A 22,200-nucleotide genomic window follows, 5' to 3' on the forward strand; every position below is an offset into this window, starting at 1 on the left:
AAAAATTGACCTGAGGGCCACATTGAGGGTTGCCGAGAGCCGCATGTGGCCCCCGGGCCGCCAGTTGCCCACCCCTGTCCTAGATGAATCAAACTTAAACTGCAATTAAAAATAGATTTATACAAGTGATGTACATAACCCGTGCAGGGATAAAAATATATGTGTAATTTCAAGGAAAAACCTATAAACAGTTGAGGGAAAAAATCTGAAATTAGACCTGAATATAAATAAAAAGTGTTGACCTTCTGAAGTTGTGTTGTTTATATATGTACAGCAATGTTTAAAAAGCAGATAGTGCAGAGTTATCAAAAACAGACATTAAATTAAAGGTGCTATTGAAGTAATTGAGGTGATTATTAAAGTGTCCAACTACAGGATGACTCTTGGGACAGCTGTGCAGATGGGAAGTGGAAAAAGGAAGATTTAGTCCAAGTGTGTGCTTTCCCCCAGCCATAACAGTGAGGTGTTGTACAGCCGTATGGCCAGGGGGAACCTGTCTGTGGAGCAGGATTGTGACAGCAGTCTGCCATTGAACACACTCCTCTGCCTGCTGAAGGTGCTGTGCAGAGGGTGGTGGGTGCTGTCCATGATGGAGAGCATTCTGTTCAGGGTCCTTCTCTCTGCCACTGTCACTGTCATACACATGATGGTGTATTTATTTTACCTTCTCTGAAAATAGTGCTTAATATAAAACTGGACTACCTACTTGTACAACCCCCCATAGGTTTACTGTGTGGTTACTAATAATGTTGATGGGTTTTTTTGTAGACTTATAAACCTCTTTATTACAATTCAAACCTGTTTTTTTTAGGCGATCCCATAGCTATAGATGACACGCCATGTGTCAATATTACAAACGTAAAGCTGGAGTTGGGTTGCATTGTATTCAAACAGTTATAATGATGTGTGTAGAGTGATCTGGAGAGTTTGAGGAATCTTCCATCATAACTCAGCTGTGTAAATACAGCTCAAAGAGTGGGAGGAACTGTGGCTGCATAGGGAGCATTGCAATATCTACAATTAAATTTGCCCAAGGGGACCCTAAACAGATCACAGGAATTGAGCAATTAATTTTCCCTTTCAAAAATAAAACTATTTAAATTTCATCAGTTGATATAATTTACTTCCAGCTGTAAGCCAACAATAAACATGATTTACCAATTATCAACTGTTCTCTATAGAAAGCTCACCTAACTTTAATATAAATAGTTCATTATTCCAACATAAAACCCAAATCCCATTCCATGTTTAATACACACAAGGTCTATATCTACAAGATATAAACTGTAAACTACACACTTTTTTCCAAGCAGAGCACATTATAACTAAAGATTTGCAAAAGAAAATGGGCAGGCAAGTAGGTTATAATCTTTTTAATAAAAACTTTGGTATCATTAACATTCTGTCCAATAAAAATCATCCCTATGATTTCACAAGTCACTCCAGGGGCTCCCCATCTGTTCTCCAGATTTCCAGGATTTAATGCAGGTGCCATCATATTACCATGAAGACACTTTCAAAGTATGCAATTTACTGTAGAGAAACTATTTCATTGTGCATTAAGATGGAGACTGATTGACACTTCCTTCAATTATGCATTTTAAGTCTGGGAGAAACATTGAAAGTCAGTGCCACAGACATAAACAAGTTACATTACAGTCTTGATTTGTCTGTATTTTGTGATTGTTTTGCATTTAGTCAGTCTATGTATCTCATTTTCAGGTATGTGCAGTTTACTTTTCATGAGGCTACAAGAGATCGTTCCTTTCTAGGAGGGAAAAGTTTTAAATTCTCAGTTTTCTTTTATTTACCTCTTTTGTATACCAGCTTTTGGTAAAATTGTGAAACATATATGAGAAATTCTGCATATAATGTTGTGTGAATCAAGAAAATCAAGAAAAAAAGTGAATCTCTATTCTCTGTTATTTCAAAATTAGGAATGCACCTTGAGCATAGAAAACACAAGAATCAACTAAGCAGCTCAGGGGCAACAGGGAAATATGACCAAAATGAAAGAGAAACTAAGTCCAGCAACACCCAATTCACTACATTTGCACCCTAAGATGGGTTGTGTCCAAATCTCAGGGAGAGGATGCACAGCAGCCAAAATACCCCTGGGAAATTCAGGACAGAGTTTCTAAAGGAGGGACGTACAAAATCTACAGCAACACCTCCTCAAAGCTCATCTTTAAGCTTTGCTTCCTCCTCATCCATTTCTGAAAGTGCCTCCTCCATTTCGTCCTTTTCTTCACTCATGTCTTCATCATCCTCCTCCTCGTCATCCTCCTCATCAGCTTCAGCCTCAGTCTCTTGTTCTTTGTTCTTCTCCTCGTCTTCTTTTCGTTTCAGGTCATCTTGCTCCTGTTTCATTGTCTTTTCGGGTTCCTGTGGAGGAAGTTAAAAAACAAATTCACAAACCATGTCTCTGGATCTATTCAGTATCCCACTGGCAATGGTTAACATGTTGCTCCAATAAAAATACATGGCCTAAAGAGGGCACCAGTACTAACATACCTTTGTCATCCCCCATGTCTCCTGTCCAATCTCTTCAGCCTCCTTCACATCGTCTCCGATCAGGAAGTTATCAAAGATGGTTCCAGATTTCACCTGAGATAAATATTAATAAAAGTTTGACAGTAGTTCTATAATAACCAAAGAAATAAGATTCATTTTCAAATCCAGATTGGCTCTCTTACCTGCCAAAGATCCAGACCTAGAACACCAACTTTGTCAAACTTGTAGATGTTCGAATCAGGGCTGTATTCAGGATTGTCAATCTCAGGGTGCACCCAGGTTCCTTTGTAGTTGGGGTTGTCAATCTGTTTGGGTTTCCATTCTCCCTGTAATACAGAAAGTGTTAATTAGAATTTGGTGAAGGTTAAGCATTTTGCAGTCAGACTGGATTACTAAAAGCACAAGCCATGCCCATCACTATCTAACTTTAGCATACCTTGTACTCTGGGTTTGGGATCATAGGTGGCTCCCACTCTCCATCCATATCCTCATCCCAATCCTCAGGTTTTTTAGCATCAGGGTCTGGAATGTTTTCAGCTTTGTCCCAATCCTAAAGGAGAAGAAGTAACACAAAAGTTAAAATACAGAAATGAGTGGGGCGCTGGTGGCGCAGTGGTTAGTGCGCGCCCATATGTGGAGGCTATAATCTTCCAAGCGGGCGGCCCAGGTTCGAATCCAGCCTGCGGCTCCTTCCCCGCATGTCATTCCCCACTCTCTCTCCCTGATTTCTCACTCTATCCACTGTCCTATCTCTCAATTAAAAAGGCACAAAAAGCCCAAAAATAAATCTTTAAAAAAAAAAAAAAAATACAGAAGTGAGTGAGTGTAAATTAAGCTCTTGAAAGATCAGGACTGCATTGGGTGTGGAGAGAATGTTGGAGAGAACTAAAAATAAAAAAACATCCCTCCCCTTTCAGCATTTCTTATCAACACAACACCCAGGAAATAGCAAATGTCACATTTTATGCGGGATGAGGCTGATTCACTTCATAATTCACCTCAGGCTTTGTGTCATCAGCATCATCGACCTTTGCACGATCATCCCAGTCCTCTGGCTTCTTGGCCTCAGGGTCCTTGACTTTCTTAGGAGGCAGGAAGTCCCAGTCTTCCTCCAGACTGCCGGATTCTACCTTCTCATTGTCAATTTTCACCTCATAGGTCTGATCGGGATTCAGGATTAGTGTGTACAGATGGGTCAGCTCATCATCCTAGAAGAAATATCAGCATTTGGAATAAGCCACTGGTACAGAAGTAGTGCATGTTTACATATCATAATTATAAGAATATTTTGTTATATTAAAATGTTAGTATTACCTTGCACTTAATCTCTTTCTTGATTAGGTAATTCTTGCCTTTGTAATTGAAGATGACATGGACTTTCTTGGTGCTGTAGCCACAGATATCAGGGCCTGGGTGGAATTAAATATTTTAAAAGTTTTTCAAAACTGACTTTAAAAAACACTCAATTATTTCATTAAAATATTCAACTATCACAAACAAGGACTTACCAAACATGACGTAGTACGAGGAGTCTCCATGCATGTCAGTCTGGTCCAGGTCTGAGGGGAAGACTTTCACGTAGCCACCACCACAGTCAATCTTTTGCTCATGCTTGACAGTAAACTGAATGACCAAAGGCTTGCCCTCGTTGCTGAAAGGCTCGAAGCGGGCAGAGGTTGCATAAAAACGAGCATCCTGGCTTGTTTGCAGACCTGAAAAGGAAAGTGCAAAGCAAGATTTAAACAAGGCAAGCACAGTGAAATAAGTCTTCTATAGCTAACAATGAAAAGTAAAGACTATACTACAACACAACAACACTTAGGCCCTTTAAACTATAAATCTGCATCGCTAAGGATACATTTTGTTTGTGTATTACATCAAGTTACATCCAAGCTTTTGAATCAAGATGCATCTAGTGATTCAACTTTTCATATGTTGTTCTCAATTAATCCTTACTATTATTAGCTTATTCATAAAATACTCAAATCAGAAAAAGCCAACTACTCTCAAGAGCATTTATGGCATTCTAAATAAAGCATGATCAACACTGAGAAAAGGTTGTTCCCAATCAAGTGACGTGTTTTTTTTTGTATAATGAGTGGATTTTGAGAAGAAATTCGTTTACCTTTGTCTTTCTCAGCATCTCCATAGAAGTTGCCGGCTGTTAGTTTCCACTCTCCATAGTCAGATTTGTGTTTGGAGTTCACCCAGCGACTTCTCCATTCATCTGAAGAAGAGGAAAAACAACATCACGTTAAGTAAGCCCCTGGGACACCACTTTCATATTCATCAAGCTACTTCCCTTAAAATCCTAACAACTGTCAGATCACCTGGGTTATGTTGTAAACTATCAAATGGACGTACTGTGATAGTAGTTACATCGTTATGCTGACATTAAGGCCACGATTAGCAACTTAAGCATATGTAGAAAAAAAAATACGTTTTCAAGCCAGGGGGGGGGCCTTGCTAAAGTTAGCTACCTAACACCAAGTTACAGTAAGGACACTGAGAAATGAAGCATTTTCGCTGAATCTGCGAATATATATCACAATTATAGCCAATGATGTTCTGAGAAGAGAACATTATTTTAAAATAAAAGGTACGAAGTTCATTTTGGAGATACAGTCAAGCTAACGTGCACTGAATCACCCCCTCTGCAGGACCAGTGTTAAATATACTTTAAAAGACAAACTTACCACCGTCCGTAAACTCCTCACGAAAGAAAACAGTGGCATGTACGGTGTACAATGCTAAAACAACCACAACGACCCCAAAGACTTGCATTTTTCCACAACTTTCCACAACCGACGACGTCCTTGTTGAGAAGTGAATACCAGGTGGAGAAGGAAGAGAGGAGAGTATTTTAGAGTCGCTCGAGCGAACAGATGTCTGCCTCCCATTGGACGACACGATGGTGTGCCTGGACCAATCACAGTAGACCACGAAACATATGTCACTTACAGGGCCTGATCCAGGATCAGTGAATAATATAACACGTCGACTTTGTCATTCTATCAACATTCCTGTAGAGGGCGCCAAATATCAGATGTATAAAATAGAAAGAAAAGGTGTTGTTGCCAGGTCCGCTTGTTATAAGCGACTTTGGGCTTGTTTTTCCTGTAAAGTCGCTTGCAAATATCGTCAGTCGCGGGTTGCGGGTTTTTGGGCTTGCTTTCTAAAGTGCAGTTGCTTGTTTGGGCTTGCTTTGCTCCCTGTATGAACCGCTACTGATTCTCTCCACAACTCTCCACAATAAAGCGAAAAACGATCGCGATAGTTTGTCCTTTTCCAGAATCCGTCCACAACCCCGTTTACCCTATGCGTTTACCCCGCGAGATCTGGCAACACCGTTCAGTGTGTCAGCTCAGCTACTACTATTACTGGTTGCATTGTGAAGAACCCGTGTATGAGGGACAAAAAAAGACTAAAGTATAAATAAATAAATAAATGTTGGGAGAAATGCATACAATAATGTATAAATAAATAAATAATTAAATAAATGCATCAATACATATATTAAATAATTTTATAAATAAATATATTCATATATTTATTGTGTCCATGTTTTTCTGTGTCCATGTTGTACAAGGAAAAGTATATATGTGAATTAAGTGGGCCGTCCTAACATTACTGAAGTAGGATTGGTCAATTTTGAAAAACAGACAGAAGCAAATTTACATATATACTTTTCCTCTTACGACCTGGACACAGAAATAAATAGATGTGTAAATGTAAAAATACGGAAATAAATTAATAACTCAATTAATGTGGAAATGTATGCATTGATGCATATATAACTGTAGAAATACACTAATAAATGAATAAATACTTGTAAAAATATATAAATAGCCTTTTTCATTAACAAAGTGTATTTATTATTTATTCATTGATGCTATTGATATTTATTGATGCATTTATTTATTTATTTATACATTATTATATGTATTTCTCCCAACATTTATTTATTTATTACTTTATTAATTTATTAATTTGTTTATACATTAGTCATTTTTTGTCCCTCATACCCGTGAGCTCACGCCAGGTGAAATAAAAAAAGTAAAAGATTAGTAAGTGTACAGAATAACTAGGGCTACAACTGGACAATACACTGGTGGAAACAGTCATTAAATCCCTGAACGTTGAGATAAAATTGTACCGCAATTTAAACATTTCTAGTTTTAACGGCCAGTAACCATAGAAACGCGTGACGTGTCCCGAAATAAACTGTTGATAACGGTTAATGTACGGTTGTAAACTTCATTACAAGGAAAGCAAAAAACACCGAGTTGAGTTTTTTTCTTAGAGTAAAACAGAAAACGCACACACAGAAAATGTGGCAAACAGGTGTCAATCTCACCTGGTGACCGACTACAGTACAGGTAAGGCAAAAAAAATACATGTAATTGTTCTATTAATGGCTAAGTTTTGAACTAGATAACAGCAAACGGCCCGAAATAGTTTGCTAACTGGTAGGTTCACTTTTCCTTCACGACAACATTTGATTTAACTTGGTTTATCAATTATGGAGTAACATTAGACAGATAGTAAAACGTAAGGAAATTAATTTTAAGTGATACAATTTGCCTGTTTGAACGCTTATTTTAAATAAGCTTCGACTAAGTTTACAACACTGATGTCATTTCAGTGGTATGTTAGTCAAATCAATTGAACGTAAGCCAGCCAAGTAGACAATTCATTTTTTTTGCCTCATGTCTAGGTTCTACACTAGTAACTTAGAGACATGTAAATAAGGCTTCACCTTTAGTAGCTTGCTCATTTTCAATTTTTAATCACATCTAGAGAAAACAAAAGGGAGACAAAGTTTTCCAACAGCAAAGGAGGGGTTTGTCCTGTGCAGCAATTGATGATGGATACCAGGTTTGGATGTCAGGTAAATTGATTTAACAACGTTAATTATAGGGTTATTATGGAAGAAAAATAAACACATTTAATCAGTTTGATGGTACAATTTGTTTAGTTGCATAAGTACAATAAATACTATTAACAACACATTACTCTTCAGGCAAAGTACAAGCATGCCAGAGAAGATAGAAAGAAGCTCCTCACCTCTGCACACAAGTACATGATCGATACCCTGGCAAACAGACTGTGTTTGGATCCAACAGCAGTAGAGGAATTTATTTTAGATTCTACATCTGTGAGTTTTACCTATGTTTTTTTTTTTTTTTTTAATAATTCCAATCAATGCTCTAATATTCCTGGTAAGTCATAGCCATGGGGGGCATGGGACACTTTGGCCCTGTAATGTGAACATCATCATGTCTCTAAAGTAAAAGTAGATGAGAAAAGACTAAAATATATTGTTAAGAGATAATATATCCATCTGGCAAACAAAGAAACTTGCAATTTCTCTGGAAAACTCCAGAAAAGCCCCAAATCGAAAACCACTACAGACATTTCCAATATTTCAGTCATGCTACAGGGTTGGTGGAATTTATCATTGGAGATAAAAGGTCCTAATTCTTCAATCTATCTAATTCTCATTTCCTATCACTGGTATACAGTACTGTTATGCTGCTATTCATTCTTGATTTTGAGATGAAGTTGTGCCTTTGTTACCATTTTTAAAGTTTTCAATTTCTGTCCCTACTCTCTTGTCTAATAGCTGGCTGCTTTTGATGATTTCTTCGCTGAAGGAGGTTGTAAAATAATTATCTTTGTGTATCAACAGTTCAAAGTCCCAGGAATAGGTAAGCATGAATCATGCACAGTTCCATTTTTTTACCGTCACTGCTCAGAACCAGCTTGCCTCAATAGAATGTCTCATTCTAGTATTAGGTGTTGGCCAACATTGGGTTTCATAAACCAGAGTAAAAATATGTAAATTAAAAGAAACTATCACAAATATCAGATATCAAAAATACATTATTCAGAAATCTGAGAGATATTCTAACATCTTGGTATCCTTGAAGGGGAAAAAACAGCAGAGTTGGTTTCATTTTAACTGAAAAGAAGGTTAAGGGAAGGGTTATACCGGTTGTTTATAGTCTCTCTAGTTTTTGAAAATTTTCGGGTATAATTTGGGATACAACATTATCAAGAAGACATACGTTAATATTGTGTGTATTCATCATCAAAATTGTGAATATCCATACTTTATTACACAAAAAATATATCAGCATTGAATAATTCTACATATTATACCAAGTTATTCTTCTCATAAAAGTAATTGTGATTTCAGAATGTGGACGCGTATACCCTGGGACTACCAGAGGTGGAAAAGTATTAAGGCTGTTTTTAGCCGATTTGTCTCAGATATGCCTGACTGGTGTTTGCTGCTACTTCACAAGGACTAGAGTGGACGTTCCTGTGAATTTAGAGAGCATACACGAGGTAAGACCGCTATCTATATGCCTTGTTAGTTTGTAATTTTGTAATTGGGTTCTTGGTTTAGACTCATTTTTGTTGCTATATTGTATTTAAAAAGTGTGTTGGACCCCAGAAAGAATAGCCGATGTGTATGCTGTATGTTCTAATGGGGATCCTAATGAAGAAAGAAAAGAAAGAAAGAAATAATCACTGTTGAATGCAGAAATTATTAAATTGGAAATAGTGGTTCCTGTTAATAACAATGTAAAGTGCACACTGTGCTGTGCTAACCTCTTTTCCATTAAAGTAACATGTCTAATCACAGACATTAAATAACTTGTTTCCTCTAGATGTCATTAGTGGATGGATGACTCTATTGATGTTTTGTAGGAGATCTTCTTTTCAATGGTTGATGCCAGAGATGGCCTCCTGAAAGGAATAAGGAATACCTTCAACTTTGTGCTACCAGCTCTTGAAGCACAAAACTGGGGTGTCTTAGAAAAGACTAAGCATGGAGAAAAACTTATAAAGGACTACAAGTGCAATATAAAACACTGTCTTGACTCCTTAATTGGTAAGATATTTTTTTCTTAGAAGCGATAAATTGCACAGTTTTTGGATTGAAGTTTTGGTGGTTGGAGGGAATTATCTTTTTCTTTTAACCTAAAAAATGCCTAAACATGTAATATTATCCATTTTTACTTCATATTAAAATGTTATGATGGGTGGTCTCTTATCGTTTTGATGACCTGTAACCTAATCTTCCTTGTTTGTGCCCCAGTTATCCAGAAGCGCAATGAGAGTGTTGTTCACCTGGAAACAGTAACAGATATTGACTTCTCGAAATTGGCCTCCTTTGATGACATGAAAGATGCAGCTGCTGACACTGACCTGGTGGAACGCCTGGAGGGAATTTTAAAGCCATGGTATAAGCAAATTGAGCAGGTCAGTTGAATTGAGATTTTTCGTTTGTTATTCAATCATTAACATGTGATCAAACTGTTAAAAGAAAGGGGCTTTGCCAATTGCCAGTGTTAAAGATCAGGGAACTAAGACTTAAATAATCCTGTTTCAAGAAGAAGCGCTTCAGATACTAGCATGTAACTTGGCATTGTTATCTTCTTTTTAATCTAGAAAATGTACATTGCACATGAATCCATATTTTACAATGTTATGTACGGTACATCACTTTCTGAAGGGGTCTTACTGTTGCTTCATTCTCACATTAAGTTGTTACTTTTCTTTGTATCCATAATCACTAGATACTGATAGAAAGTGATTCACAGAGGAAAGTAGCTGATGCTGAAGGACCACTGGCTGAGTTGGAACACTGGAAAAAAATGTCTATAAAGTTCAACTCCATCATCAATCACATCAGAGGCCATCAGTGTAGGCCAATGGTACTCGTGCTCCATCTCAGCGATTCTGAGATCATGGAGGTATTCTCTTGAGTATTAAACTTCCACTAATAAATGACTAGGTTACAGTATAACAGTTTATACAATTTTCACAAGGCTTGCTATGATGACCCAGCTTGTGATAGAAAAGATAAGTAACATAAAACCATTTGTTCTGGAAAATTAAAGTTGTTTTCATTGAAATTGTGCCAGAAAAACAAACGGTGAGGCAAAATGCAACTGGATTTTTTGAGAATCAAAAAATATCATAAGATCACTGTGGTTTGGTCTGATTGTGATTAATTCCCTTGTTATGATAGTCGCTGCTGTATCTTTTGCCTGTAGATGTGGCAGGAGATTTATGCCAAGATAGTAGAGCGCACCAATGAGGCAAAAGACAACGTTAAATTCCTGAGCTCGCTGGAGACCGTCTGTCAACCTCTGTACCATGCTGACCCGGTACGTTAAGTTAAACATTTAATGTCTAAGGAATGTCAAAGGAAAAGTTGTAAGTGTGTATTCAATAATTTATACGTGGTATACATTTAGGGGCATAAAAGGAGATTAAGGTAAAGATACTTGATAGAAGGATGCTTCATCTTTTGTTAAGAGTCCTAATTGAAAATGCATTTGCCATAAAAATCTTGAAAATGCATGATGTTTGTAGCAGCGTTTACATAAAGTAACAGTGTTGTAGATGTAGAATTCTCTATTTAGTTAACAGAATTATTTCAGATGTAGGTTGAACCTCAGATACTGGGACATCTAGTGGTTATCAAGGAAATATCCAGGACAGCAACTTCATAAAGATGAAGAAGGCGGTTTTTAAACACAGCTTATGAGGAAGCAGGGACAGTCTTTGAGTGTCTGTCAAGACAACATTAGAGTGCTTTGAAAAGTTCTTGAGTCTCCACACATGGCTGCCCATCACCCATTTACAAACAACGTATGTATCCTAGTTGTAGGATTGGTAGTATTATAGTGAAGAAAACATCTGTTAAAATTCACCATGAGCAAGCAGACAGTGGTGATGCATTAATATCACGCAACCAGTGCGTGTTTGCTGCATTCTTCTTGTATGTATGTGCTTTTCCACTAGTTCGATTATGCTTTGGTTGTGTCCAATAACTAGCAGGATTGCTATAAATGCAAAAAAATGTTTACATCATGTCTTGCCTCCTGAAAGCCCCTGTCTCTCCCATCCAAATGGAAAAACTATACTCTGTGAGGAATGTGTAAATATGCAGTTCAGGAAAATTTCATAGGCAGGCATAGCTGCTACTTTGGAGAAATGTTCAAGAGGGCATGTGTGAAAACAGTTTTAGTGACTCCTTCAAAGTATAAAGTCTTCATAAGAAGGTCAGTATATGCCAATAATTACGGTAATAGTGTTCTGTAGATAATATAATGGTTTATGATGTCAGGTCGCCATGAGGACAAACGTGCAGAAAATCATTGATGCCATTCAGAGGATCTACAATGATTCCCTGTACTTCAATACAGACGACAAGATATCTGAACTGTATTTGAAGGTAAGTGTATTCTAATCAGTGTAAGAAAACATCTTTCCTTTCAATTTGTTTTGAACATTTTGTATCTGTATTCCTTGAAATGTTTCCAGGTCACACACCAGATGGTTACATCATGCAGATCATATATTACTGAGAATGGCAAACATCAAATATGGGACCAAGATGCTGAAGACATCCTCAGGAAAATGCAGGTGATAACCACACCTATCATTATTGATTAGCTGTGTTGTCATAACACACGTTGACATCTGCTTCCAACTTTATCATCCATCCTTTTGGCAGAACTGTATCAGCCTGTATCAAGAGTATCAGTGTCGCTTCCAGAAAATGAAGAAACAAACGATGGAACAGCCTGGAAAGACGTCATTTGATGTGTCAGAGACACTGATTTTTGGCCACTTTCAGGGATTTTGCAAGCAACTTGAAAAGGTGCAGTTCAAGCTGCTGACTATTTAAATCTCATTTCATTTCTCTTCAACCATAAAGCCTTGTCTAGTAACCATAAGTGTTATCTTTTGCAGATTGTAGAAATAATTACAGTGTTCAAGAAGTTTGAACCTCTGGCAAAATCAAATATTGAGGGCATCGAGAATCTGGCCAGACAATTCCACACTATCTCCATGAACCTGAAAAGGAAGCAATGTGATATGTTGAGTCCAGAGTCAGCTGAAAAGTTCATGACTCAAATCAGCCACTTTGAGGTATGTATAATTTTCCTCTGTTAACAGTCTGTAGTGCATTAAATGTAATGCAAGTTTTATTTAATTAAGAATATGGTCATATTCAATTTACTGCTCTTTATCTACAGAACCAGCTACGAACATTCATGAGTTCCTGCTTCTCAAACATCATCTCATCTCAGAAATCTCTGTCCCTAGTACAGAGGTCAGTGGGGCAAAATATAGTAGACTCATTTTAAGATTGCACTTTAGTTATTGGAGCTGTTGGTGATTTTACATTATAATGATTAAAGGTCTCATCATTTTTTATTTGTAGTTTTCAGAGGCTGAACATTCCCTGTCTTGAAGAAGAAATATCTAACGTCTTGGGCCTTATTTTTGAAGTTTATGCCCATGAACTAGAGTTTGTGGAGAAGGTATCTTATCCTGTTGGGGAATACTTTTATGGGTAGATCTTCTGTAGATATTGACATTTCCTATTAAATTTACTGGTATACTTTACTTTTTTTTCAGCACTATGACAAACTGAAAAATGATCCCCCGTTAGCTGTAAATATGCCTCCTGTGGCTGGAAGGATTGCTTGGGTCAGGCACCTCTACAAAAAAATTGCTGATCCCATTACATACATACAAGTAAGCCAAAACTACTCCCACCAGAACGCCTGAATGCATGTTCATTGTTTAAAATATTTTAACCTTGAATGTATCTGTGCCGGTCAGCAACAGAAGAGCTGTGACATCCTGTGCAGCCCTGAGGGTCAAGATGTGATGAAAATATTCAATCAAACCGCAGCTGTATTAACAGAGTTTGAGGTTGTTCACCATAAAGCGTGGATGAGTGAAGTGTCCAATAAAGGTTCTGGTTAGTTCTATTGCTCTATCTTTTAATTTTGATACCCTCATTATGTTGTAGGATTAGTATTGATTTCATATCATTCCTTCCTATTCCTACTTTGTAACAGTCTTGAATTGTATGCTGCTGCTTCGTCACCCAAAGAATGGAAAATTCCTGATTGGTTTAGATCCGAAAGTAACCGAGATCATTCGTGAGGCCAAGTGTTTGTTGGAGATGCATCTTGAGGTTCCAAAAAGAGGATTGGATTTGGTTAATTTGGAAAGCCAATTAAATGCCACTCATCTCCGACTACAGGTAAGCAATACAATTTCACAGATAGAAAGGGCCATCTTATATTATGACTTGCATGTTATTATACTTAAATGTTTTTGTAGACCATTTTGGCAGATTACGAGGCAGCTTGTGAGTGCATACCTGAACACCTCACCAGCTTGATGGCGTCAAAAAAAGAAAATGTAAGCAGTGGGAAAGTAAATTACATTTTAAAGACGAACATTTGAATGTATTATTATACTTTGTTTTGTTTGTTTTTTGCTTATATACCTTGCATAACTAACACTTGGGCCTTCTATATGCTTTAGCTATAAGTGGGCACATTTGTTGCTTGCTTCAGAGTGATTGGTCTTTTTTTAGTAATTTGTGTTTAGGTCCTTAAGCAGTGTTATTTCTTCATTTATCAATTTCAAGGTGGAATCTGTGTTTCAACATGGATCAGACTTACTCGCTTGGTCAAGTGATCCCCCCTTATTGGACAAGTTCTTTCAAAAGGCTGACAGGGCTTTGTTTGAGCTCCAACATCTTGTAAAGAAGGTATTGTACTGGAGAAAAGCTCAGAGCAAAATGTGTACCGTCTTTTATCTCAATTATTGTATTTGAATATGAAAGTTGTTTTTTTTTAAACATAGAATTACTATTGCAACATTATTAATGATAATAATATATGGCATATACATGTTGTTTTAGGTGCAGGATATTTGTAAAATCCACATTGATGATGTCCTTAAAGACATCTCAGAGGTCGTGGTGATTGAACTCCCAGAAGATCACGCATCCTCACTGCAGTACCTAATCAACAATAACAAGGTACTGTACTGTTTCTACATTTTCATTTTCAGAATGAAAACACAAGTATTAGTGAATTATTAATCATCTTTCAATCATGAATCCTTAGATGATTTGATCTGTATTTGAATAATAATAATGCCTCTTATGATAATCTTCAATTGGTTTGACAATGTTTTAAAGAAATATTGATTTGATAGCTTGTTCACTAATCTCCTTTTTCTTATTTAAGCATCTTTGTAAGGAGCATATAAAGACATTGAACAGCAAATGTAGTCGTGTTAAAGAAGCAGTGGGGAAGCTGAGACATGTGCTGAGTGCTATTGAACCAAAAGCCATCATGACTGTTGAGGAACCAGCTCCAGGTGCTCTTAAGTCTCATTTTCTAGTGTTGCACAAAGAGTGAAATACAGTTATACACCAACCACAGATAAATAATATATACGTGGTTGTTTCCCCTCCGAACTTCTTTAAACTTTTAGGAACGAGGGATGCGACATTGTCAGGAGAGGGCAAGAAGACCCCTGATGAGGAGGAGGAGGGAACTACTCAAGTAGATCCAGAGAGAAAAAAGACACACACATTTGAAAAGGTATTTTTGTTTTCCGATTCCATTGTATTGCTCTCATGCACAGTTTGCAAACAACCGTGTTAATGCCTGAAAAACAATCTTTGTTGCAGGAGTTTAAAACGCTTTATGAATACTTCTCTTCAAGAGTATTAGATGCACTGGTCAGTACTACCAAGTTATCCCTTGACACCTTGAGTAGGAGATTATTCCACAAGTAAGTCTGTGTTTGTTGGTCAGTATGTAAAAAGATGATGATATCTAGGCTAAACAGTATGATCTGTTACAGGGCAAATACTCACAAGGAGTCCAATTCTGTGTCTGAGATGGCCCCACTAATAAAATCTGAAGTGCAACTGGTTTTAGCTAATGTGGTGAGTTCATACTAACCATTAGCACATTAAACAGCTCTTTCTAGTTCCCATGAAGGGTTATAGATAAAGTTAAACTCTTAGCCAATCAATCCAGAATACATCTTTTTTCTTTATTATAAAATTCTTGTCTTTAGGTGATGGTTCCTACTGTTGATGAGCTCCAACAGGGCATAAATCAACTCATTGAGTTGGTGTTGGAAGTAAGCAAAGGTGTTGTGTGGCAGTGGGAATACACTGATGATTCCACCAAGAAAAAAGGTAAGCCATTGTTAGCATGCAAACCCTAAACGAAAAGTTCAAGAATACAATTAAAAAAAAACAATTATGAAATATGTGTTTGAGGGGGTTCTGTGGTGGGGCTCATCTTTTCTTAGTAGTAGAGGGGATCCAGGGAACAAAAGTTGGAAACCACGGGGTTAAATTGTAACCAGGGTTTTTGAATAAAGATTGTATCTCTGCACCTTGATGTTGTTCAGAATCGGGTGTCGATCCGGGATATCCCGAGTGATGATTCCCAAATGTACCTTATATAGGAAACCTGGGCTTGCCAGCACTAAACACTATGCATTTTAAACAATTTTCCACATCATATGTAATCTCAAGCAGAGACATTCCCTTTGCTCTTGGAATATGTAGCTTGGTGGAGATATAGTCCCATTCACTCACAAAACTATCGTTACTACAGTTTAAATGCATTACTATTGGCTGTCATCTGACGAAGATTCAGCTTTTTATTAATTTTACTTATCTTCATGCAAGTCTAAAAATCGGTTTGTTATGTCTCAACTCAATTCTTGTTTCCTAAGTCTCCAGGCAGACTAAAAACAAAGAGCAGCACCCTGAAAAGAAAGTCTTGGCTCAATAGCTAGAGTAGGCAATTAGGAGAGAGAGTAGGGAATGACATACGGGAAAGGCCCCGCTTGGAGGACTATTGCCTCCGAAGATGGAGCGCAACCTAACTGCTAGGCTATCTGTGCCCACATATCCAGTGTATTGTAAAATCTTTTGACATGAATAAAATTTATCAAAGTTGAACAGCACTATAATTAGCAATTTTCAGCAAGTGTGTACAGACTTGGTTATATAAATATTTGATTTGAAGAGTGTTTTTTGTTTGTGATGATTTATTACACGAAGAAAAAGAAAACTTCCATCAAGAAGTTGTGGGAAACATGGACATCGAAAAGGTCGTGGACAGTCTGAAATCCAAGCTAACCGCCCTGAAAGAACAAGAGGCTGATGTTCTGAAGCAGTTCAGTCCTTTTAGAGCGATCTGGGATGAGGACCGAAACCTCAAAATCAAGGTTGTCCTGCACAAGTAACCTGTCATTGTTTAGGCTCCTAATCCATGCATAATATTAACATCCCTATTTTCTTAACATTTTGAAGGAATTCATGGACAGCAATCCATCTTTGACCCAGATCCAATCTGAAATCCAGCACTACGACTCAATTGAAAAAGAAATTGAAGATATCAAGCCCATGAAAGTTTTGGGGTGTACTGAATTGTCAACAGGTAAGGGAGCTGCAGTGTATTCTAGATAGCAGCCAGTTAATACACTACCACTCTTCTACATTTTTATTGTGTACCTGCTTCTTGGTCAAATTCCACTAAGGAAGGTAGAAAGCTAGTCAAGAGTGCTACAGCAACCAGTCAGAGGATGGAGCTAAAGCTTTAGTTTAGCCACTTCTACAGTTGGAGGCACTAGTGTAAGACTATAGTCACACAGCAGTGCTCAGATGTAAATGCTTACTGTCTTTGATGACATTGTTGGCATGAAATAACGTTCACCAGCACAGTGTGCTAACATGCTAACATTTGCTATGAACTACATTACATACGGCACAGTTAAAGTACTGGACAGGTGAAATTGTTACCTGATGATTGCAGGATAAGGAAAGGTCAATCTAACATGAACATCCATACAATTATAAAGACATTTTACTATAAAGAAATGTATCTCATGGTGGCGTTACAGAAGGAACCTCAACCCAAGTCATTCAATCTCTATTCAGAGAAGCACAAAACACATTTTTCAATCCTTATTCAGAATCCATCAAGTTCTTTATTATATCTGTCTGTGCGGACCCAAATGGTGGATTGACTATCATCACCATCTCTGGCACATGTGGAGCAAATGTCTACCAACAAGAATGCTGCTTAGGGAACATTTGATTGAATAGGAAATGTTCAAGTTTTTATTTATGTATATTTTAAATAGTGATTGTAATGGAAGAAAAAAAATAGGATTCTAATTTTTTGTTCTAAATCCTATGCAGTAACCCTGATTGTTTATTCTATAACTGTGAGTTTGTGGTATAAATAGTGCCTTTTAATTTCCCAAAATGTACTGTATTTATTTTGTCTCCCGCTTTGGCTATTTTATCATTTTAGTCAAAACAGTAACATAATATTTTCTTTCTATTTCATGTCCTCACTTTTAGGTTTAATGTGATTTGAAAACGTCCTCACTGTAAGTTGTGTCTGTTGTATGTAGAACCATTGAAGAAGTCTTTGACAGCTGAGACCAAAGCTTGGAAGAAACTGTTGTGTAAATACCTGAAGGAGAAGTACAAGAAGAAAATGCTGGACACTAGAATACATACGAAAAAATACCTCAAACAACTCTTGCATCCTGTGACTAATCTGGAAGATGTGCGCCGTGCCAATGCAGCCTTGTCGGAGCTTCGGGATTCTGAAATACAAACAGATATGACATTGATTTCTATTGAAGTATGAGTCACACCATCAAATGCATTCAATTATACAGCTTTAGTCTATTGAACCCCAGCAATAGTTATTCTAATCTTCAGGCTTTGTTAGGGATACGAATTATTTGATGATATCTTACTGTTCTCAGAGATCATACTCAATAAAACACTGGCTTTGTAGCTCTGTGGTGTGTTTAACAGCTAAAGATATCTCAGACCGTTTACAGAGATTGTTATTTCCATTAGATTGTAGGTCTTTATGCTCTGTCAAAAGTGTCATTACTGTTTTCAGAAATGTTTTTCATCGTCATTTGTAGTTGTTGATAATTAGTAAAACATTATTTTTTATTCATAATTTAGCTCTATAGATGAATGAAATCAGCTGCTCATATCCAACATTTGATCATACTATTTATCACAGGAAGCCTTTGAAATTTTAATTAAATATGAACCAGAGATGACCAAAACGGATGTAGAGGGCGTGTCCAACCTGAGAAATTTCTTCAACGAGCTTTCAGCTAAAGCTGTTAGTATTAATATTGTATTGATTGTTGTTGTTATTTTTGCTGTTTTATTACTTCTCATAGTGTTTCTATTATAATTTATAAATGCTGTCCTTTAACCTCACTGTTCTTGGTTCCTGGCTTTCTCAGAGATCATTGCGAGATGAACTTGTCCTTTTACAGCCCAAATTCAAACAAAACCTTCTGGACTCTGTTGGTGATTTCCAAAATGATGTTAGCAATTATATTGAGCAGTATGATTTAGTAAGTACTTAGTTTTTTTACTCTCAACATATGTTATCTTACTGAAACTATTAACAAGTTCTTATGCAGTCCTTCTTTTTCTTTTTTTTAGGAAGGCCCCATGGCTGATGGAATAGCTCCCCAAGAAGCCAGCCGCAGGCTTCAAAGCTTTAAGGTAACATTTAAATGAACTTAAAGGTCGTTTTATATTAGTTATTGCTGAATTATGAAAATGTGACATTTCAGTTTGAGGTTAACAATAACCTTAATTAAAGAAAAAATCTGTATCCATAGAGGAAGTCCTCGTTCCATGAATAAATAAACTTCTAAAAATAATTTTCAAATGTAATTTTTTGCAAATGAAAATAGAAAATATATTTGAAAAATGGTTAGATTCTATTTTGTATTTAACACAGACCCTTTTTCAAAATTCCTTCAGGCACATTTTGAAGATCTGTGGAAGAATTTCAGCATCTATAACTCTGGAGAGCAGCTTCTTGGTTTGCCAGTAACAGAGTACGACTGTCTGGACAAGAAAAAGTGAGTTAGCACCAGATTCGACCCTACATTTCTAGAACTGTGACTGTTGTCTCAATTCTACACTAATATATCATTTCGGTTTTTTTTTGATTACATCAGAAAAGAGCTTGACCTACTACAGAAACTCTATGGCCTGTATGATGCAGTGATGGGCAATATTGGTGGGTACTACAGCATTCTGTGGGTAAATGTGGATATTGAGAAGATCAACACAGAACTTTTGGAATTTCAAAACAGGTAATCCAGGTATTTTTATGACAATTCTCCTTACACGAAGGTTTGAAATGATTGTTTTGTTTTTTCCTATATCTTGTGAAAAAATGTTAGCACTGTAATTATTTTAAAAGGTGGAGTTTTTTGAATGTGGGAAGTGTTAGAAAACAAAAAAAGTAATGTTTGTATTTTGTTCTTACATGTGCATCATAACACATTTTATTCTAGATGTCGAAAGCTACCTAAAGGTCTGAAGAGCTGGCAAGCCTTCCTTGACCTGAAGACCACCATTGATGACTTTAGTGAGTCATGCCCTCTGCTTGAGATGATGGCAAACAAATCTATGACGAGGAGACACTGGGACCGGATTACCGACCTGACTGGGCACCATTTTGAGGTGGAGTCCAAGAACTTTATGTTGCAGAACATCATGGAAGCACCTCTGTTGAAGTACAAGGACGACATTGAGGTCTGTTGGCTGTTAGAAACTTTATTCATCCTGCCACATTCTTTTACTTGTGCTCTGTAATTAATTTTACCCCCCCAAGCTAACCTTTTATATATATTTGCCCTGAAGGACATCTGCATAACAGCTGTGAAGGAGAAGGATATCGAGGCAAAGTTAACACAAGTGAAAGAAGTGTGGTCTGGCCAGATCCTGAGTTTAAATACATTTAAGGATAGAGGAGAACTGTTGCTGAAAGCTGCAGAGACAGCAGAGATCTTCACCATCCTGGAGGATAGTCTGATGGTGCTGGGGTCACTGCTAAGCAACAGGTATGAAAGCGCAAACACTAACATGTTCCGGTACATTTATTTTTAACACCTTGTCCAAAACATTGAGCGATACTTAAGACCATGTAACAAAATGGATTGGGGGCATAAAAAGAAAGACTGATACTTGAATTGGGTTGTTTTAACAGATATCTTAGAAAGAAAAAAACAATGATACAGATCATTTATGCTCCATTTATTCAATGCATCCTCAGAAATGATTTCCACACAATATATGTCTTCAGGATATTACTGTATCCTTCTCTTCCCCTTACAGGTACAGTGCCTACTACAAAGCAGAGATCCAGGATTGGGTGTGCAAACTTTCAACATCATCTGATGTCATCGAACAGTGGATTATTGTGCAAAACCTTTGGCTCTATTTGGAGGCTGTGTTTGTTGGGGGTGACATCGCCAAAGACCTTCCACAGGTATGGCTAAGTAAGAAATAATGTATAGCAATGTATGAGTTGGTTATCGTGGAATGGAACACTGACAAGGTGAGCAGGACCCTGATGTGAAGCAGAGGGGCCTGTTCTCCTGCAATTACAACCTGTTCACTTTACATTATCCTGCCTGACTACACAACTTCTTGTGAAGGAAATCAATCATTTGAAAACAAAATATTGATTTGGAAATGATTTTATTGATTTAAAAGTGTTTTCTTCTTCACCTTAACTAAACACATATGTTGTAATCTACAGTTAGAGGTACATCCATATCACTGGTTAAATCACTAACTGATCCTTACTAAAATTAGCTCAACTTCATACTGACAAATAAGAAGCTTTCAACTCATGCTCGCGTGAGACAAGGTGAACTCTGCATTAATCAACACAGTACCTGACTGAGTTTTTCTGAGCCGTCACAGTTAGGACATTTTCTTTGCCATACAGTCCTCCAGAGTCTGTGATAAGAGCCGTGTCCCTAGCAACCTAATCTGCTTTTCTTAGTAATGGTTTGTTCTTCTTAACAGCCTGCTATTAAGGGATAACAGATTGTTGCTATGTGTAGTTGGACAATCAGAATCAAGCATTTAACACAATCATGTAATAATGCACTGTTTCTACTTTCAACAAAATTATAATGTTGAACTCTACTATAGTAAAATACCAAAATACTTTTTCTCATTATAGGAAGCCAAGCGTTTTCAAAACATTGACAAGTCCTGGATCACAGTCATGCAGCGAGCCCAGAAAGTCCATAATGTGGTGGAGTGCTGTACGGGTGACCCAATCATGGGACAGCTGCTGCCAGATCTCCAGAAACAGCTGGAGTTTTGTCAAAAATCTCTTTCAGGGTAAAGCTTTGTACAACAGCTTGGTTTTTGATTTTATTTATAATGATAGTAAGATACACGAGTTGGGCTAAAAACCTTTATCTAAACTCTTCAAGTAGTTTGCTTTCCCTTTTTTTTTTAAACATAAATGTATGAAAAATGTGAGCAACATGTAAGTGTTGGTGTACTATGACAGCCTCAATGAAAAACAATGACCAATCAGCATTTTATTGAAATGTTTTCAATTTGACTTTCATCACCAAAATCATTTGTATTTATGTGCTTTTTATTGGATGATTTTCTCACTGGAAATGATGTAATATCAATCAACAGGTACCTTGAGAAAAAGAGGCTCCTGTTCCCACGGTTCTTCTTTGTGTCTGATCCATCCCTCTTGGAAATACTTGGACAAGCCAGTGATTCTCACACAATCCAGGTGAGGGCACCCATGGAAACCGTAAAAAAAACGACTTTTAAAAGTGTGACTCAAGAAATGTTCTTACCTAATGGTAACCTGTAACATATACAGTGTATGTGTAGGTGTGAAGTGGATAACACAAAGTCTGGCAACATACAGTAATCATTTAAAATGTGGGGACAAATATGTCCAAAGAATAAAAATA

At 37.1% G+C, this 22,200-nt stretch overlaps 2 protein-coding genes across 2 annotated transcripts in view; one reads left to right on the plus strand and one right to left on the minus strand.

Moving 5' to 3' along the window:
- Window positions 1-1,358: 1,358 nt before the first annotated feature.
- Window positions 1,359-5,370, minus strand: calr3b (calreticulin 3b). Its single transcript, XM_061045293.1, has 9 exons — window positions 5,211-5,370; window positions 4,640-4,741; window positions 4,023-4,226; window positions 3,829-3,923; window positions 3,513-3,722; window positions 2,951-3,064; window positions 2,697-2,840; window positions 2,515-2,607; window positions 1,359-2,385 (listed from the first exon to the last, which is right to left on the minus strand). The coding sequence occupies exons 1-9, from the start codon at window positions 5,296-5,298 to the stop codon at window positions 2,176-2,178; spliced, it is 1,260 nt and encodes a 419-aa protein (XP_060901276.1). The 5' UTR covers window positions 5,299-5,370; the 3' UTR covers window positions 1,359-2,175.
- Window positions 5,371-7,381: 2,011 nt separating this feature from the next.
- Window positions 7,382-22,200, plus strand: part of LOC132978541 (dynein axonemal heavy chain 8-like) — a 33,193-nt gene continuing 18,374 nt past the window's right edge. The window contains exons 1-33 of the mRNA XM_061043745.1: window positions 7,382-7,405; window positions 7,538-7,672; window positions 8,141-8,225; window positions 8,717-8,868; window positions 9,634-9,789; window positions 10,107-10,283; window positions 10,587-10,700; window positions 11,666-11,773; window positions 11,863-11,964; window positions 12,056-12,202; window positions 12,295-12,474; window positions 12,582-12,658; window positions 12,770-12,869; window positions 12,967-13,086; window positions 13,180-13,315; window positions 13,416-13,603; window positions 14,273-14,392; window positions 15,053-15,156; window positions 15,229-15,313; window positions 15,448-15,571; window positions 16,451-16,617; window positions 16,703-16,829; window positions 17,812-18,047; window positions 18,447-18,551; window positions 18,679-18,792; window positions 18,884-18,946; window positions 19,211-19,311; window positions 19,411-19,548; window positions 19,753-19,993; window positions 20,102-20,301; window positions 20,576-20,729; window positions 21,435-21,598; window positions 21,911-22,013. Of these exons, the coding sequence (XP_060899728.1) occupies window positions 7,382-7,405; window positions 7,538-7,672; window positions 8,141-8,225; window positions 8,717-8,868; window positions 9,634-9,789; window positions 10,107-10,283; window positions 10,587-10,700; window positions 11,666-11,773; window positions 11,863-11,964; window positions 12,056-12,202; window positions 12,295-12,474; window positions 12,582-12,658; window positions 12,770-12,869; window positions 12,967-13,086; window positions 13,180-13,315; window positions 13,416-13,603; window positions 14,273-14,392; window positions 15,053-15,156; window positions 15,229-15,313; window positions 15,448-15,571; window positions 16,451-16,617; window positions 16,703-16,829; window positions 17,812-18,047; window positions 18,447-18,551; window positions 18,679-18,792; window positions 18,884-18,946; window positions 19,211-19,311; window positions 19,411-19,548; window positions 19,753-19,993; window positions 20,102-20,301; window positions 20,576-20,729; window positions 21,435-21,598; window positions 21,911-22,013 (4,347 nt within the window). The remainder of the gene's footprint in view (window positions 7,406-7,537; window positions 7,673-8,140; window positions 8,226-8,716; window positions 8,869-9,633; window positions 9,790-10,106; window positions 10,284-10,586; window positions 10,701-11,665; window positions 11,774-11,862; window positions 11,965-12,055; window positions 12,203-12,294; window positions 12,475-12,581; window positions 12,659-12,769; window positions 12,870-12,966; window positions 13,087-13,179; window positions 13,316-13,415; window positions 13,604-14,272; window positions 14,393-15,052; window positions 15,157-15,228; window positions 15,314-15,447; window positions 15,572-16,450; window positions 16,618-16,702; window positions 16,830-17,811; window positions 18,048-18,446; window positions 18,552-18,678; window positions 18,793-18,883; window positions 18,947-19,210; window positions 19,312-19,410; window positions 19,549-19,752; window positions 19,994-20,101; window positions 20,302-20,575; window positions 20,730-21,434; window positions 21,599-21,910; window positions 22,014-22,200) is intronic.

Source organism: Labrus mixtus, chromosome 8, assembly GCF_963584025.1.
Source record: "Labrus mixtus chromosome 8, fLabMix1.1, whole genome shotgun sequence".
Taxonomy (NCBI): domain Eukaryota; kingdom Metazoa; phylum Chordata; class Actinopteri; order Labriformes; family Labridae; genus Labrus; species Labrus mixtus.